The 16,518-nt window shown below is 50.5% G+C and overlaps 1 protein-coding gene across 10 annotated transcripts in view; it reads left to right on the top strand.

The window, feature by feature from the left end:
* TCF3 (transcription factor 3) overlaps positions 1 to 16,518 on the top strand; it is a 104,969-nt gene that overhangs the window by 84,076 nt on the left and 4,375 nt on the right. For 6 of the 10 annotated variants that reach the window (XM_069070479.1, XM_069070575.1, XM_069070396.1 and 3 more), the window contains 6 exons: positions 1,220 to 1,293; positions 1,820 to 2,002; positions 2,370 to 2,493; positions 3,648 to 3,795; positions 4,378 to 4,616; positions 10,218 to 10,362. In XM_069070479.1, the coding sequence (XP_068926580.1) occupies positions 1,220 to 1,293; positions 1,820 to 2,002; positions 2,370 to 2,493; positions 3,648 to 3,795; positions 4,378 to 4,616; positions 10,218 to 10,360 (911 nt within the window). In that variant the 3' untranslated portion in view covers positions 10,361 to 10,362. Of the gene's footprint in view, positions 1 to 1,219; positions 1,294 to 1,819; positions 2,003 to 2,369; positions 2,494 to 3,647; positions 3,796 to 4,377; positions 4,617 to 7,827; positions 8,055 to 10,217; positions 10,363 to 16,518 lie in introns of all 10 variants that reach the window. The other 4 variants (XM_069070703.1, XM_069070890.1, XM_069070641.1 and 1 more) reach the window with 2 other exon arrangements.

Here is a 16,518-nt window from a genome sequence, read left to right as displayed (position 1 = left end):
CCTGGGAGGGACCCCACTCATTCTGGGGCCACTGCCTTCTTGAGTTTCCTTAGTGAGAGTTAACAGGGAAATTGATTTCTCTGACCCTCTAGGAGCCAGACACTGCTCCCAGATTGCCCCCATCCCCCAGGGAAATGGTTCCCTGCACATAGCCCCCCATGGTGGCTCTGTGGTTGGGGGCTGAAGGGAAATGAGGTTTAGTCCACAAAAGGGACAGTGATGCTTCTTCCAACCACTCCTGTTGTCCTGAGTTTTAACATTGAATCATAGGATTTGAAGCAAGACCAACCACCTCATTTTACAAGTGGGTAAACTGAGTCCCAGAGAGGTTTAAGTGCTTTGCCAAAGGGCCACATGGTTCTTAAGGAGTCGAGTCAGACTTATCCCAGGTTGTCGGACTCCAGATTTCCTATGCTATGTTGACTTTGGCACACATGCCCAATCCCCCTCTTGGTCCCTTTCAGATTTTTCCTGTTGTCCATTGTAATCTTTCTTATTAGTGGAGGCGTTGTTTGGGGTGTTTGATTCTTGCCAAGATGAACGGGGGGAGACCTGGGTGGGGAGGACTATAGGAGAGAGATACAAGGGTGGGTCCCCCAATTCCCCAAAGGCTTTCCCACATGCCATTAGCCCTCACTGGGCAGCACTGAATTTCTTGTTCAACGCTGAATTTTGTTGGGTGGGTAAATGGTGCCCCCCTGTGGCAAGAGTAGGTCCTGCAGGTGTCTGAAGGTCATAATGATAAATGATCAGACATTCTAAACCCCCAGTTTTTACACCAGGCACTTGCCTCAAAACAGTTCTGGGTCTAGGTGGTACAGGTGCTGATATCCCCATATTACAGAGGAGAAAACAGGCTTTGTGAGAGGGAAGTGCATTGTTTCCCAGTTAGTAAGTGTAGGAGCTGGGCTTTGAACCCAGAACTCTTAAATCAGCCCCTTTCTGTTGTAAAATGCTGGGCCTCTGGGTCACAGATTGTCAGGCATTAGAACATTGTTGGTCAAAGCCAGAAGAAACCTTTGGGTGAATAGATGGGGGGAAAAAAACGTAACAGCATTTATTTAGTGCTTATAGTGTGTCAAGAATGTAAAAATCAACTAATCTAATCCTCTTTATTGTATCGATGAGCAGATTGGGGCCCAGAGGGAAGTGACTTGTCCAGGGTTTTACAGCTTAGCGGCAGTAGAGTCTGGATTTGAACCCAAGTCTTGTGTTTCAGGCACATCCCAGTGGCCCCGACCAGGAGCACCCGGTGCCTTATCTCCCAGCTACGAAGGAACTCTTCACAATTTAGTGAGTGTCCCTGCTTCCTCCTCCTCTCCCATCCCCTAAGCAAGCATGTCTGCCCACCTGATGGGGAGACCCATGGAATATCCAGAGGGGCTGTCCTGGGCTCCCTCCTCTCCTCCAAATAGGGTTGACTTTAGTGTCCATGGAAAGAGACCTTCCCGCCTATGCCTCTGTGCATAGAGGTACCTGGCTAGGTGGGGATGGGTATGCTTGTACCAGCATTGATAGCCATGGGGTGGGGGAGTGTGAGACAGACAGAGGAACCAGCCCTGTGGAAGAGGCTTTCTCCTTTGTTCTCTTGACTTCTCCGAGGGAAGGAGGGGTTGCCGTTCCACAGCCTGGGGAAATAACCTCCCCCTCCAGAGGCTATAGGGTTCCCTTTCCCAGATCCACAAAGCATGAGCTGGAAGGAGAACAGTCAGCCCCACCCCGTCTCTGGTTTTGGCAAGACAGCAGGGGGTGAGGAGGAGGCCAAAGGGAAGACCCTCATTCCACCTCTTCTTTCCTTCCTCATCTTCACCCCCAACAGCAAAACAAGATGGAAGATCACTTAGACGAAGCCATCCACGTGCTGAGGAGTCATGCTGTGGGGCAGACGGGAGACATGCATGGCATTCTTGGGGGCACTCCAGGGCACAGCGGTGCTGTGGGCACCCTCAGCCAGGCCTTCTCCTCCTCCGTCATACCCCTGGTGGGGCGGCACTCAAGCTTGGTGAGCAGGGACCAGATGAGGCAGGGTAGATGCCCGCCCCAAAGCTGTCTGGGGCCATTCCTGGACACACAATAAAGGGTCTGACTCTCCCCTTATCATAGAGGAGATGTAGCACAGTGGCCACTGTGCTTTGAACTCTGATCTGAATCCTCTGTGCCCTGCTGTGGCTTTTAACCCTCTTCCCAGATTAGGAAAAGTGGAGGACAAAGAAGCAGGCCCCTGCCTTCTTCCCACAGTGAGCGTTGGTGTCTGGAATCTTTGTCCCCTGCTCCATTTGGAATGAGTGGTCCTCAAAGTGTTTGGTCATAGGTAAGGGGGGACAAAGGAGGACCACGTTCTTGGGTCCATTCCTCTGATTGTCCTATAGGTAGGGAGCAGTCACACTGAAGATGGCCTCCCCAGCAACTCCAGTCTCCTTCACAACCACGTGTCACTCCCTTCCCAACCTGGCTCACTCCCTGACCTCACGCGACAGCAGGATGCCTATAGTGGTAAGGCCATGGGTACATGGAAGGGCAGGGGAAGAAAAGAGTGGAAAGGAGAGGAAAGGCCTTTTGTCTCCCAAGCCAGAAATTATCTGGAGATGCCAGCAACCCCTAGTGAAATGGTCCCTGCCTTCAAGGAGCTTCTACTTGAATTGGGGGAAGGGGGAGGGAGCAGAACATGTCCATATAAGAGGACCTATGGATACATACTTAAATGAATACCAGGGAGTTTGGGAGGCAGGGAAAGAATGAGCAGCTGTCAGGTTGGGGAGGGGGGGAGCTCAGGGGGAGGTTCATGCAGAAGGTGGGTGGGCCTTGAACTGATTCTTGAAGAAAATCAGGAATTCCAAGAGATGGAAATGAAGAAGGGGAGCATTCTGGGCATAGGGGACAACCAGCCTGAAGGTAAAGAGATGGGGAATGATGGTCCAGGAGGAGGAAGGCGGAGGAAAGGTCCATCAGATTGGGCAATTCAGAAATCGTTGACGACTTTGGAGAGAGAGGTTTTAGTCGAATGAAGTCAGAAGGCAGTTGCAAAGGGTTTGAAAGAGAAGAGGAGAAATGGAGGCATTTGGGACAGAGCTGTTTGGTGAAATTTGGCTGAGAAAAGGAGGGTGATGGCTTAAGGAGATGGCAAGGGTTTTCTCCATAAAGTATGAGGTGTGGAGGAGTGGGAGAGGAGGCCATTTGGTGCAGCCACCTTGGAATTTGGGACACTGGCCTACTGGCTGCTTCACAGACAAGCCCCTCTATCTCTGGCCATCCCCAGGCCTGGAATACCCTTCCTCCTCATCTCTACTGTCTGGCCTCCCAGCCCCTCTTAATCCCTCTGCCTTCCCTCTCAGTTATCTCTTCTGTAACAGCTTGCTTGGTAGATGTTCCTTCACTTGTCTTCCTCATTAGATTGTAAGCTCCTTGAGGACAGGGACTGCCACTTGCCTCTTTGTATCCCCAGGGCTTAGCTCGGTGCCTGGCACATAGTAGGAGCTTAATGCTTGTTGCCTGATGTGTGCCCATAGGCACACAACTTGTAAGCCCCTGAGTTGGAAGGCCGCTTCTCCTGCCTCCAGGTCCGGGGCATTTTCTCTTCTCTGCTGTTGTCTCAGGCGGGTAGGTCACGGGAGCAGCATCTCTCACTGAGCCTCTGCCCTACCCTGCAGGCTTGACGTCGGGGCTGGGCAGAGCTGGCGCTTCTTCAGGGACTAGTGAGATCAAGAGGGAAGAGAAGGAAGACGAGGAGAACACATCCGTGGCGGACAACTCAGAGGAGGAGAAGAAGGAGATGAAGCCATCCCGGACTAGAACAAGGTGCCCCCTGGGAGCCGAGCCCTACTCCTGTCTTCTCTACCCCTCCTGCCCACCCCTTCCTTCCTAGCCACATTCCACGGCCCACGTGGGAGGGTGGTGGCCCAGCCCTTGCTCAACCATGGGCCAAGGGCCAGTGTATCAGAGGGATCCTGTCTTAACTCCCTCCCACCCTGTGTCTCCCCTACCCCAGGCCCTGGGTAGAAGAGGCAGCATGGAGCCCCATGCCCTACTTCCCTACCCAGGCATCACTGGCTGCCTGCCCAGTGCCCTCAGACACATGTACACATTCCTCCATAGGTCAAGTGGGTGTCCCTGGTTACCTGTACTGGTGACCTCCCCCCCATGTGCGTGCGCACACACACATACACACAAACACACACACACACACACACACACACACTCACTCTCTCCCATGGCAGGACGGCAGGAGGCACCCGGCAGGTGGGGAGGACAGCAGGGCTGGGGTTCAGAGTCTCAGCAGGCTGGGTGCCAGGACAGGATGCCGGGGTCCCCTGCCCCAAGCCCAAAGGGCACCCACGGAGAATGTTCCCTGTCTCGTTCTCTCATTTCGGAACCCCCTAGTCAAGATGAGGATGAGGAGGACGAACTTCTCCCCCCAGAGCAGAAAGCGGAGAGAGAGAAGGAGAGGCGGGTGGCCAATAACGCCCGTGAGCGCCTCCGTGTCCGCGACATCAACGAGGCCTTTAAAGAGCTCGGCCGCATGTGCCAACTCCACCTTAACAGTGAAAAACCGCAGACCAAACTTCTAATTCTCCACCAGGCCGTGTCGGTTATTTTGAACCTGGAACAGCAAGTGCGAGGTCAGTGAGAGGCCCGCGGTGCTGGGGGGGCCCAGCGTTGGGACGGAGCCGGCCGGCGTGGGCTGTCTGTCTGTCTGTCTGTCCGTCAGTCTGGCTGTCTGTCTGTCTTGCGGCTCCTGGGCCCACCCCGGGGGCCTCCCCAGCCCCTTCATCGCTTCCCATCTCTCCTTCCCTAATGCACTCCCTTCCCCGCCCTTCTTCTCTCCCTATCCTCCCTCACTGAGCCTTACTCACATAGCCCACCACACCCTGGACAGAATGTCTAGAATAAGGTCCTTGACGTCATGAGAAACCTTAAATGGATGTCTGAGCTGGGTAGACACACACACACAGACACACACACACACACACACACACACACACACACACACACACACACACACACACACACACACCCATAGCCAATATGGGTCAGTCTGAATTTAAAACCATCCCTCCCCTGGGTGCTCTGGGCTTTCCAACTTTTGACAGCTGGTGCCAGAGCAGGGGTGGAGGGCCCCTGCTGGATCCCTGGGATTGGCCCAAAGGCTATTCTGCTGGGGAGGGTGGTCTGGTGGTGAAGACTGTGGCACATATCTCGCACACATGTACATATACACACGCACACTCACCATGGCAGGATCTAGATCGGACTCGTGCCTAGAACACACGCTGTCGTTTCCTGGATGGCCTCTTTCCTGAGTCCAGTTTGGCCACTGCTGGTCGGCATATTCTGGGAGTCCATCCAAGTCTTGTTCCTGGTCGTGGAGATGCCACTTTTCTCCCCTGAGTTGTTACTCAAAAGATAGGGATCCTCTGGGTTTCAAAGCCCACCTCTCCTGGCCTTCAGCAGAGATCATAATGGAAAACTTAGAGGTCATCTCATCTAGATCACCCCTCCCCATTTTAAAGATGGGGAAACTGAGGTACAAAGCAGGGAAGGGACCCATTCAGAGTCACATAGCTAATAAGGGGTAGAGCTGGAATTCAAACTCTCTGTCTTGTGACTCCAGATCACGGGCTTTCCCCCACTATATGCCACTGCCTCTCCCAAGCATCAATATCCCCATTTTACAGATGGAGGAGACTGAGGCACAGAGGTGAAATTGCTTGACCAGATACACTCAGTAAGCATCAGAACTAGGACTTGAACCCAGGGCTCTCGACTCCAGGACTAGAGTTCTTTCCACTATGCCCATGCCACTTCTTGGAGCAATTACCTCTCTGTCTCTACCTTCCCCTGCCTTTCAAGTCTGGAACCTATGCGCTTCCTCATTAACCCCTTCCTCTCCTTTTGGGTTCTGCCCCCCAAAAACAAATCCCTTCTGCCGCATTAACTCTTTCTTCCCTGCAGCACTTTTGCTCGGATTGGAATGTCAGGCCTGGGGCCTAAGCCTCCCTCCCCTCTGCCTGCCCTCCGCTGTCCCATCATGGCATTTGGACTTTACCCGTGCCTTTCTTGTTTCGTAATATTTTGCGTCTTGTTGCAATGTGTGTTTGATAATCCCTGCCCCCCTCTCCCACCCTGCTCATTCACCTTCTCTCTCTCTCATCCTCTCTTCTCTCTCTTTCTCTTCCACTCTTTTTCCTTTCCCCCCGTTGATTTCTTTCCAATCTCCCACAGACAGTCCCCAGCCGACCCCCCGGTGGCCCACTCCCTACCTTGTACTTGCTGATGGAGACGGAGCGCGGGCCGGGGCAGGATCGAAGTTGAGGGCCAGGCATCCAAACCTAAATTCTCTTCCAAAACAAGGGATGGTGGGAAAGGGGAAGAGAGAACCAATCCAGATGGGACAAATCTCCGTCGGCCATGATCACTTTGGTCTTCTGCTATTGTCCTATTTTATGCCTCCTTCCCAAGATGGCATGTGGAAGGGTTTGAGTCAGGGTGCTGGCTGGGACATGGGTGAGATGCCACCCCCTACCCCCATCGTAGCAGCTAGAGCCACCTACCAGAAGCTAGAATCAGCTGCCCAAGGAGGTGTAGGCTTAGACGGTTCTCAGATTTGGAGGTTGACTCTAAAGGCCCCAAGTTCCTTCGTGCTAGATCCTGGGGCTAGTGTCCCTGCCCAGTGTGCAGATAAGAACAGGTAGGTTCCATCAACCTCCTGTATGCAGACGCTGGTCTGCAGCTGTCCCCTAGTGAGGACCTCGGCTTGTGATTTGGGACTCCATGACTGGCTGATTCCTTCATTTCTGATACTCAGTTCTGTGCCTGTCCCAGCATCTCTGATCCTGTGATCTGTTGTCTGAATCTGTGTAATCTCAGGTATGAGCTGAAAAGCAGACCCTGCAGTAATTGTTATAGTGATTCCTATTAATAATATTGATACCCTTTTCTCTGGTTCTTTTACAATCCTCAGAGCAGCCAGGCAGTAAGTAAGCCCCTGACCTTGACAGACCAGTTGAGTTCACTTACTCTTTCTGCTAGCCAGAGCCCGTCGTCCCCCATATACTGGGCCCCCCTACAGGTTGTGGAGACTGTGATATCCCAAACCAAAGAAGGCACATTTTACTGCGTTTGGTAGAAAAATGATCCATAGCCCATGCCAAGGCTATGAATACTAGCAAGAATTTCGCTCTGGGAGGAAAGAGTTGTCCAGGGAAAAGGGAATTTAGTAGTTGGGTTAGGAGGCTACACACCCACCACCCCTTGATCCCATAGCTGAGTGTTCCTCAAGAGGTGGGAGCCCCAAGGGTTGGGCCTCTGCCAGAAGCTGTGTTTAAGTTAACCTTGAGCTCAGAAGAAAGAGGCTCGGTGTTGGCCATGTTCATGCAGATGGATCATGTCGTGGTCGAGGCCAGCCTCCTTGCCTCTTGCCTCCCTTAACATTGCCATGGACTCTAACCCTCGTTTAAATCTTCACTTATTCACATGCACAGAAGCACTCACATATGGGGACAAGCACCCTCCATCCATACACATGTCTATGGGCATGCACATACACCAATGCACTGTTCCTTGAAACTGCAGCCTGGGGTCTACTTTACAGGCCCAATTCTAGTCTCCCAGCCCCCATGCCTAGCCCAGTCGGGTCCTTGCCAAAGGTCTTGACAGTATCTTAACTGGCCTTGAGGCAGGGGTGCCGACCAGGCTAGGTGGTAACAGTCTGGGCCCCATCTCCCACCCCTTTCCCACCAAGTCCTGTTATGCCTCATCCCATCCTGCCAAGCCAGCCCCTCAGAGAGAGCCTACCCTCCCTGACTAATGCCTCTGGTGCTGTGAACCCAGCAGTACCGACGAGGCCCTGTCACTGGAAGAGAAGGATCTGAGGGACCGGGAGAGGAGGATGGCCAATAACGCCAGGGAGAGGGTGCGCGTGCGGGACATTAACGAGGCTTTCAAAGAACTGGGACGCATGTGTCAGATGCACTTAAAATCGGACAAAGCACAGACCAAACTGATCATCCTTCAGCAAGCCGTGCAGGTCATTCTGGGCCTCGAACAGCAAGTGCGAGGTACGGTAAGCGGCGGGTGCCGCCCCTTGCCACCAGGAGCCCTCCCTGCCCAGAGACGTTCCCCTGCCTGTCCGTGTGTGCTGGGGGGTTGCGTGTGCGTGCATTGTTCCCTCTGGGCCACTGGTTCCTCCTCTATCTCTGGCCTGCTAAGCTTGGGCATCCTCCAGGGCTCCATCCTGAGCCTTCTTCCTCTTCTCTTTCCCTCCCCTTCCCCTCATAATCTTATTTACTCCCTTGTCTCAGTTAACACCTTCCTGCCTTCCTTGGTGACTGAGACCTCTGGCCAGCCCTGCTCTTTCTTCTAAATTCCAGCCTCAAGCTTGGACATCTTTATCTGGCTGTGCCGGTGGGAGCCCAGATTGAATGTCAAAATATTGACCTTGTTATCTTCTCTCTCTCTCTCCAACCTCACCCCCATACCCCTGTTTCCCTCACCCACCCAAACTCCCCTGTTTCTGTTAATCGTGTCACCGTCCCTTCTCATCAGTCAACAGGCATTTATTAAAGAACTGTATGCCAGGCACTGTGCCAAATGTCAGAGCTACAAAGACAGAAAAACAGTCTCTGTTCTCCAGGCCTCACGGTCTGATGGGAGGGATGATATGCAGATCAGCAGAGGGAAGCCGCTGGCATTAAAGGGGATTCTTGCAGAAGGCGGGACTTTAGCTGGGCTTTGAGGAAAGGCAGGAGCTAAAAATGTCCAGAGTCAGGAAATGGAGGGTCTGATTCCAGGAAAGGTAAGGAAACCAGAGCCTGGCCACCAAGGCGTGAGATCTCAGCAACATCTTTCTAAGGCATAGGCTGAAATGCTCCCTTCCTGCTCACAAAACTTTGGGAGGTTCCTATGGCATCTGGGATCAAATGAAAATGTAAGGCCTCCATGATCTTGCAAACTACATTTCTAGCTCTTTGTCAAATAATTCACTTCATGGACTGCTCTGTATTTTAGACAAACTAAGTTAATGCCGACTGCGACCCCTCTGTCTTCCTTCTGTGTCTCCCCATCTGTGGGGACTGGCCTCGATGAGCCCTGAAGGCTCTCAGCCCTCACAGCTCCATGCTTTCTTGCAGGCCGTCCATCTGTCCGTCCATGTAGCCAGAGCCTTCTTTATTTCCCGTCTCTCCCTAGAGCTCCCTCCTCCGGGAAACCTCTTCTGATTCTCTCTGCCCTTATCTACCGTCTGCCTTTCCCTTTGCTCTCCCTTCTCCTACATAGATAGTCCAGAAGCACTTTGATCTCTTTCTGTGTGTTTCTTATCATATCAATGTATGTATCTTCTGCCCAGTAGAAGTGTAAGCTCCCTGAGGTCAGGGATGGGCTTTTTCCCTTTGTCACTCCATGGGTACACAGCTCCTGATATCTTAACACAGAGTAATGGAGGCTGAGGTGAAGTGAATTTGAACATCCTTCTTAAGTCTTATCTTCTCTAGACTAAGTGGCCCCCATTTCTTTACCTATGGCCGAGGCTTCATTTCTTTCGCCATCTAGACCCCTCTCCACTGAATACATTCCAGCTTGTTACTGGCCTTCCCACGTGTAAAAACCATACCTCTGGTGGGGCCTGAGCAGAGCAGCAGATCCCAGAACCTTTACCTGCCTCACCTGCTTCAGACCTTGTAACTTCCCCAGGGTGTAGCACAGTGCTTGCCCCATGGCAGGCACTTAAATGCTTGTTGGCTAAGTCATGCCATGATACAGTGGAGAGACCATTGGTTTCTGGAGTTAGAGGACCTGGGTTTGAATCCTAGCTCTGTCATGTCCTTGGGTGTCTTCAGGACCTTCTCTAAAATGAGATGGTTAGATTCAATGATCTCTGACGGCCCAGAAATCACTTCTATCTCCTTCCCCCCAAGGTTAACTCCCCCTGGGGGAGAATGAGCTAAGTCCTGGTTGGGGAAAGGGAAGTGTTTTAGATGTGAGGGAGCCAGAGGGAATAGCCCAAAGAAGAGATTCCTTCTGTTCACCTTCCTTTCTTGCTACCTACCTTCCTCCGTATTTGGAGGCACAACCCCCATCCCCTCCTTGTCTCTAGCTTACTCTGTCCTGTTCTCACTTTCCCATCCACTTGTCAGTCTTGGCCTTTGCACCAAGCTCTTAACTCCTTGCTGCTTCCTCAGGCGTCTCCCCATTGGGTCTGTGTTCTTGCCCCCCTCTCTCAACAGAGCGCAATCTGAACCCCAAAGCTGCCTGCTTGAAGCGTCGAGAAGAAGAGAAAGTGTCCGGAGTGGTCGGTGATCCTCAGATGACACTTTCAGCCGGTCATCCGGGCCTGGGCGACGGTCACAACCCTGTTGGACACATGTAAAGGTATAGCATCTGCCCCATCTCCTGAAGCCAGCTGGACCTAGTCTCATGCCTTGAGCTTCCGTACACTGTTGGGGACCTTCTGCACTTGGCCATGGAGCTTGTCTACTTTAGAGTCTTTAGATCTTTTGGTGCATCTACTTATTTGGATAGCCACTGTGTGAGATGACTCGGACTGGCCACACTAGGTGCCAGGGTCAGGCTCCCAGAAAAGCTGAAGCACTGAACTAAATCTATTGAGCTGGGATTAAGATAGAGATGAATGGAAAACCTTGCACTTGGGTACAAAAAATCAACTTCTTGAGTACCAGAAAGGAGTGACATGGTAGTCTGGAAATGAGTTTGAGTAGACCAAAAATATAGTATGATTCATTGGTGTGTGTGTGTGTATGTGTGTCTGTGTGTGTGCATGCCTGCCATGACATGTGTAGTATGTTGTGTATGTATGCATGCATGCACATGCCCAAATGTGTGGGTTTATGTGGGTGTGGGTGTGGGCGTAAGCCCCCGAAGCTCATACCATCTCGGGCTGTGAGTACCAGAAAGGAGTGACATGGTAGGCTGGAAATGAGTTTGAGTAGACCAAAAATATAGTGTGATTCATTGGGGGGGGGGGTGTGCACACACACGTGCATGCCTGCCATGACATGTGTAGTATGTTGTGTGTGGTGTGTATGTATGCATGCATGCACATGCCCAAATGTATGGGTTTATGTGGGTGTGGGTGTAAGCCCCCAAAGCTCATACCATCTCGGGCTGTACTACAACATACTAGGATTAGGGAGGTGATGGGCCTACTAACCTTTGCCATGCCCACCAGGCCCCATCTGTAATGCCATGTTCACTACATTTTAGGACATTATTGGCTGCAGTGTCCATAGGAGGGTGACCAGCATGGTGTCACATGGAGAGCATTGGAAGGAAGTGAGAGTGTTTAAAATAGAGAAGATTCAGGACACATGATGACTGTCTTTCCAGTATCGGAAGGGCAGTCGGGATAAAGAAGGATTAGAACCAGGAGCAATGAGATTTTTTTAAGGCAGATTTAGGCTTGACATTGGGGAAAACTACCTAACAATTTGGGTGTTCCAGGAGTAGAATAGGCTGCCTCAGGCGGTCCTAGATTCCCTGGCCCTTATTGGGGGTTTTCAAGTCGGGGCTTGATGGTTGGTCCAGGAGTGGAGAGTGTAATGGTGTAAGAGCCTTGTTGGGTGGCAGGTTGGACACAGGAGACTCTGGAGTCTCTTTGGTTTGACTTGGACCCCTTTGTGAGTCCTATCCCAGGAGGCCTCCCTCAGCCAGTCCTACCTCAGAGCAGGACAGTCCCGTTGCACAGGGAATGTGAACCTGTGACTGCCTTAAAGTCAGGAAAGGCCAGGTTCCGGTCCCACTTTTGGTACTGACAATGAGAATACCAGTCTTGCCCACTTCCCAGGCTGTTTGTGAAGCTAAGATAAAATGATGCAAGTAAGGTGCTCTGTACATTTTCAAACACAATTTTGTCAGATCAGGAAAGGTATGATGTCCCTATCAGATTCTAAGAAAAATGAGGTGTGTGGATGGCAAAGCTCTTGAGGTCAAGTCAAGTCAAGCAAATCTCAGTCACCTATTCATTTGAAGACTTTTAAGTCAGCATGGAGGGCCTGCTAAAACCCCCCAAACCTTGCCCTTCTTATATTGATTTTCCTGATTATGAGTAATAAACTAATGTTTCACTCATCTGGTGACTTCTCATATCTTATGACCCACCGGAAATCCCTGTGGGCAGCCAGAGTAGTAGGCGTAAGGCCGTGAACCAAAGTGCAGACACTCAGAAGAGAAAACCAGATCTTCATTCAGGGCTATATTTACTCTACCTTTACATAGAGATATAACCGGCAGGTTATCTTGTTACCAAACCCACAGTCAGTTGAGAAAGGAGGTATGGGAGAACTATGCTAGAAGTTGTTAAGCTGATAGCAGTCTGAGCTAGGAGGCAGAAGAAGGTGTAATGTGTAGTTGTGGCGGTGGTGGTAATAGTGGTTCTAATGATTTAAAGTTTGAAGAACTCTTTATAAATATTACCTGATTTGATCTTCACAGCCATGCAAGGTTATTATGATAGATGTAATATATATTGTGTTATATACAATAATATGTTATAGTTATAATAATTGACTTGCCCAGGATCACACCCACTCATAAGTGTCTACATGAGAGTAGTAGTAGTTTGGGCCCATTCAGTGGAGGAACAGACATCCCCACAAGCTTCACAATATTATAACCCTGCATGGTTACTGATGTTGACAATGAGGGGACACAGTGGATAAATAGAGGGCTGGGCCTGGAGTCAGGAAGACCTGAGTTCAAATGTGATCTTTGATACCTAACTGGGTGGCCCTGAACAAGTCACTTAGCTTCTGTCTGCCTCAGTTTCCTCATCTGTAAAATAGGGACAATAATAGCACCTGCCTTACAAGGGTATTATGAGGCTCAAAGGAGATAACTTGTAAAACGCTATATAAGCACTTCCTGTTATTAGTGATGTGATTTCTGTATCATCCAGTAAAGACTAAATGATGTTCAAGAAGGAGTATGATCAACAGGCTGCATTTATTAAGTGCCTTCTGTGTACCAGCCCAGGTGCTGAAGATAGAAAGACCGGAGGGAGGTAGTCCTGATCCCCAGGACTTGCTTTGGTCTCCTTTTGTCCTGGCCCTTTCTTGATGACTGATGAACTCTTGCTCCCAGCGCCTATGGTGGTGTATTAGAAGCAGTGCCACATGGGGTCCTGAGTGTTGAGTTGAAGTCATGGCTTAGTCACTTAATGCCATGAGCAAATCACTCAGCCTTTCACAGCCTCAGTTTCCCCATCAGTTAAATGAAAGGATAGGACTAGATAGCCTCAAATTGCCCTTCTAGAATTGACATTCTGTGAGGTTAGCTTACCTTATCCAGACCATCAGTTTAGATCCTTGAGTATTCAGGATTATCTGTATCTACCCACCCCCTGCAGATAACTGAGGCTAGTCTGTATGTGGTAAAAGATAATACACCATCATTTAAAAACATGGGCCCAGAAAGCACCTGGGCCTTACACATCCTTGTGGTATGTCAAAGGCACCCAGCCCCTTAGAGCAACAGCCTGCAGCTTTAGCTGGGGCGTGTCTGTCTCTTCCTCCCGCAGGGATGGTACAGCTTGTTTGTTTGGTCAGCTGCTAGATGGCAGATACCTGCTGGCCTCCCCCTCCTTCAGAGCCCCCAAGTTTTCTCCTTACAATTCACGACCGTTTGCCACCCCCCAAAGGACTCTGGAGACTCTCCCCTAAGAGGGCTGTCCCTATTCTCCCCTGTGGATAGAGTAAAGGGAGATGAGTTTAAATTATAGGAAGAATGAATTGAGTTCAACCTCACCCTGAGGGTAACATAAATATTAGAACCCGTCTTCTGAACTGGGCTGAGCTGACTCTGACCCTGGATAACCATGGCAATAACCCCCTCTCTGGAGCATCCCCAACAGTGACTGTCCTAGGAGAAAGGTGCAGATTTTCTAATCTACATTTTATAGAGGAGGAAATAGAGACTTGGGGAGATAAAACAATCTACATGAACTCTCATCTATTAAATACCAGAGCCGATGCTCAAACTCAGGCCCACTTCTGTTCCCCCCACGCTACCTGGTTTATAGTTCTTTTTTAGCCAGTTCTTTTCCAGCCTTAGTGGGGGTAGACAGAATGATGAATAATCGTTGTGTGTCTGACTCTGCTTGACCCGACATGGGGTTTTCTTGGCAAAGATACTGGAGTGGTTTGCCGTTCTCTAACTCATTTTATAGATGAGGAAACTGAGGCAAACACAGTTAAGTGACTTGCCCAGGGTCACATAGCCAGTAAGTGTTTGAGGCTGGATTTGAACTCAGGTCTTCCCAACTCTAGGCCCAGCACACTATACACTGCCCCACTGCACTGATTCCATATTAGAGAAGAGGGACTGGGGCTTAGAGAGAGATTTTAAATTTCTCAAAATTACATAGTTAGGACATTCCAGGCTGGACCCAGATCTTGCAGCTTTTTCCTTCCTGAAAAAGTGGACAGACGGGACAGTCTGGTGCAGTAGAAGGATGCCCAAATCCAGAGTCCAAGTACTGGGGTTTGAATTGAAGCATATGGCCTGGGGGATTCAGAGGCCACCCAGATGTTCCACCATTGCAAACCATCGAGTCCCTCCAGATCTAAGTCATACAGTCCCATGAACAGCCATCCGTGTGGGTCTCAGCAAGATGCTGAGCCAGAGGCAAGGGGGACTCTCTTCCCCCGGAATCTTAGAATCAGAAGCCTCATTGCACATCTGGGCCAGCCTGCACAGGGAACATGGATCATCTCCTAATAAGCATAACAACAACTAGCATTTCTCTAGCCTTTAAAAGTTTGAAAAGCTCTTCACAAACATTATCTCACTTTATCCTCACAACTGACCCAGAAGGCAAAGGTACTGTTTATTTTTACAGGTTTTATTGTGGTTGAGGCAGATGAGTTCAGTGACTTGCCCAGGGCTGCATAGCTAGAAAGTGCCCAGGGTCAGATTTGAACTCAGGTCTTCCTAATTCCAGGTCCAGAAGCCTATCCACCCAGCCACCTCTATAACATGTAAAACAGGTAATTGTGCCACCACTACTCGATCATCAGTGACTGCTCGCTGCCTCTCAACCCAGCCCCTTTTACTTTTGGATGGCTTCTATTATTAGGGAGTTTTTCTTACTGAGTCAAAAATCTGCACACACGTGCACATACGCTGATATTCTCAAACCCCCACCCCCACACAGCTACCATCTCTCCCTCTCTGGTCTGAATTCATGACCTCACAGTTGGCAGAATCAAGCCCAGCAGAGGTTGGGCAATTGAAACCTGTTAGGCCCTTCTTTGTACCCCTTGCCCATGACATTGCCAGCTCTTGGTCTGGGGCCAAAGCAAAGCCATCTCTGTCCCAATACACCCACCTCCATCCTTACCATCCCTATACCCTGGGGCAGCTGTCATCCTGTGCTCCTGAATCATTCTCTGGGAGGAGAGGTTAGCTCCACCCTCTGACCACCCCCAGAGGCCTGCACTAAAGTGTGGAGCCAAGAGGGGTTGGGGTAGGAGGACCAGAGTACAAAAAGGAAATAGAGATGTGGCATGGGAGCCATTATGTCCAAAACACAGTCCAGAAGTGACGATTGCTTAAGTTTCTCCAATGGGAACCGGTACCCATTCACATGCAGGACCTGTGGGGTCACTTGCATATCTGTCTCCTAAGGTTCTAACTCTAAAGCTGGAAGGGTTCTATCTAGTCCCACCCTCTACCCCTGCCCCCTGCTGATTTTATAGATTGGGGAAACTGAGACCCAGGAAGGTTAAATAATTTGCCTGAAGTCACACAGAGCTGGTAAGGGTTGCATGTTGAGATTCAAACCCAAGTGCTCCAGTTCCAAATTCAGCACCGCTCTGCCTCACTTCCTGAGGCCCTTCTCAGCCCTGACATTCTGCATTCTCAAGGATCCCAGAACCATGGGGTTGGGAGGAACCTCTAAGATCATCTAGCTATACCTTACTAAGAGACCCTCTCTGCAGCAGTCCTGACAAAGCAGCACCCAACCCTGGCTTCTAGACCTCTGAGGAAGGGGAACCCACTGCCTCCCAAGGGGGTCCATGCCATGTGTGGAGAGCCTAGATTCACCTTTTAGCACCTCCTCAGTACTCCTGGTTCTGCCTCTCAGGACATTCCCTCCACATGCAGTCCTCCCAATACACTGGTACCATGTTTCTTTGGAGTCTTGTCTTGAGAATGAACACTACCCCCAACCCCCCAGGTTCCTTCATTTGATTCTTATACACCCCTTCACTCAAGGTTCTTTACCATCTCTACCACATCTGTAAAATCAGGGGCTTGGACTAGCTGACCTGTGGGTCCCTGCAATGGCTAAATCTGTGATTGTGTGACCATTCTGATTGCCCTCCTCTGGGTTCCTTCTAACTTATCACTGCACTTTCTAAACAGTGGCCTCTAGATCTGAGCACTGTTCCCCAAATGTGGTCTGACCAGGGCTGAGAACAACAGGAAGGCCTGTCAAGCCTTCAGCTCTGACATTCTATGCCCTAAGGTCCTTCTCAGTTCTGAAATTGCCAATGTTTTATTTGGTCA

Source organism: Petaurus breviceps, unplaced genomic scaffold (assembly GCF_028583685.1).
Source record: "Petaurus breviceps papuanus isolate PSGF00001 unplaced genomic scaffold, PetGlider_PUasm1.0 108, whole genome shotgun sequence".
NCBI lineage: Eukaryota > Metazoa > Chordata > Mammalia > Diprotodontia > Petauridae > Petaurus > Petaurus breviceps.
The sequence above is the reverse complement of the archived record's forward strand: the minus strand, read 5'-3'. Positions and strand labels throughout refer to the sequence as shown.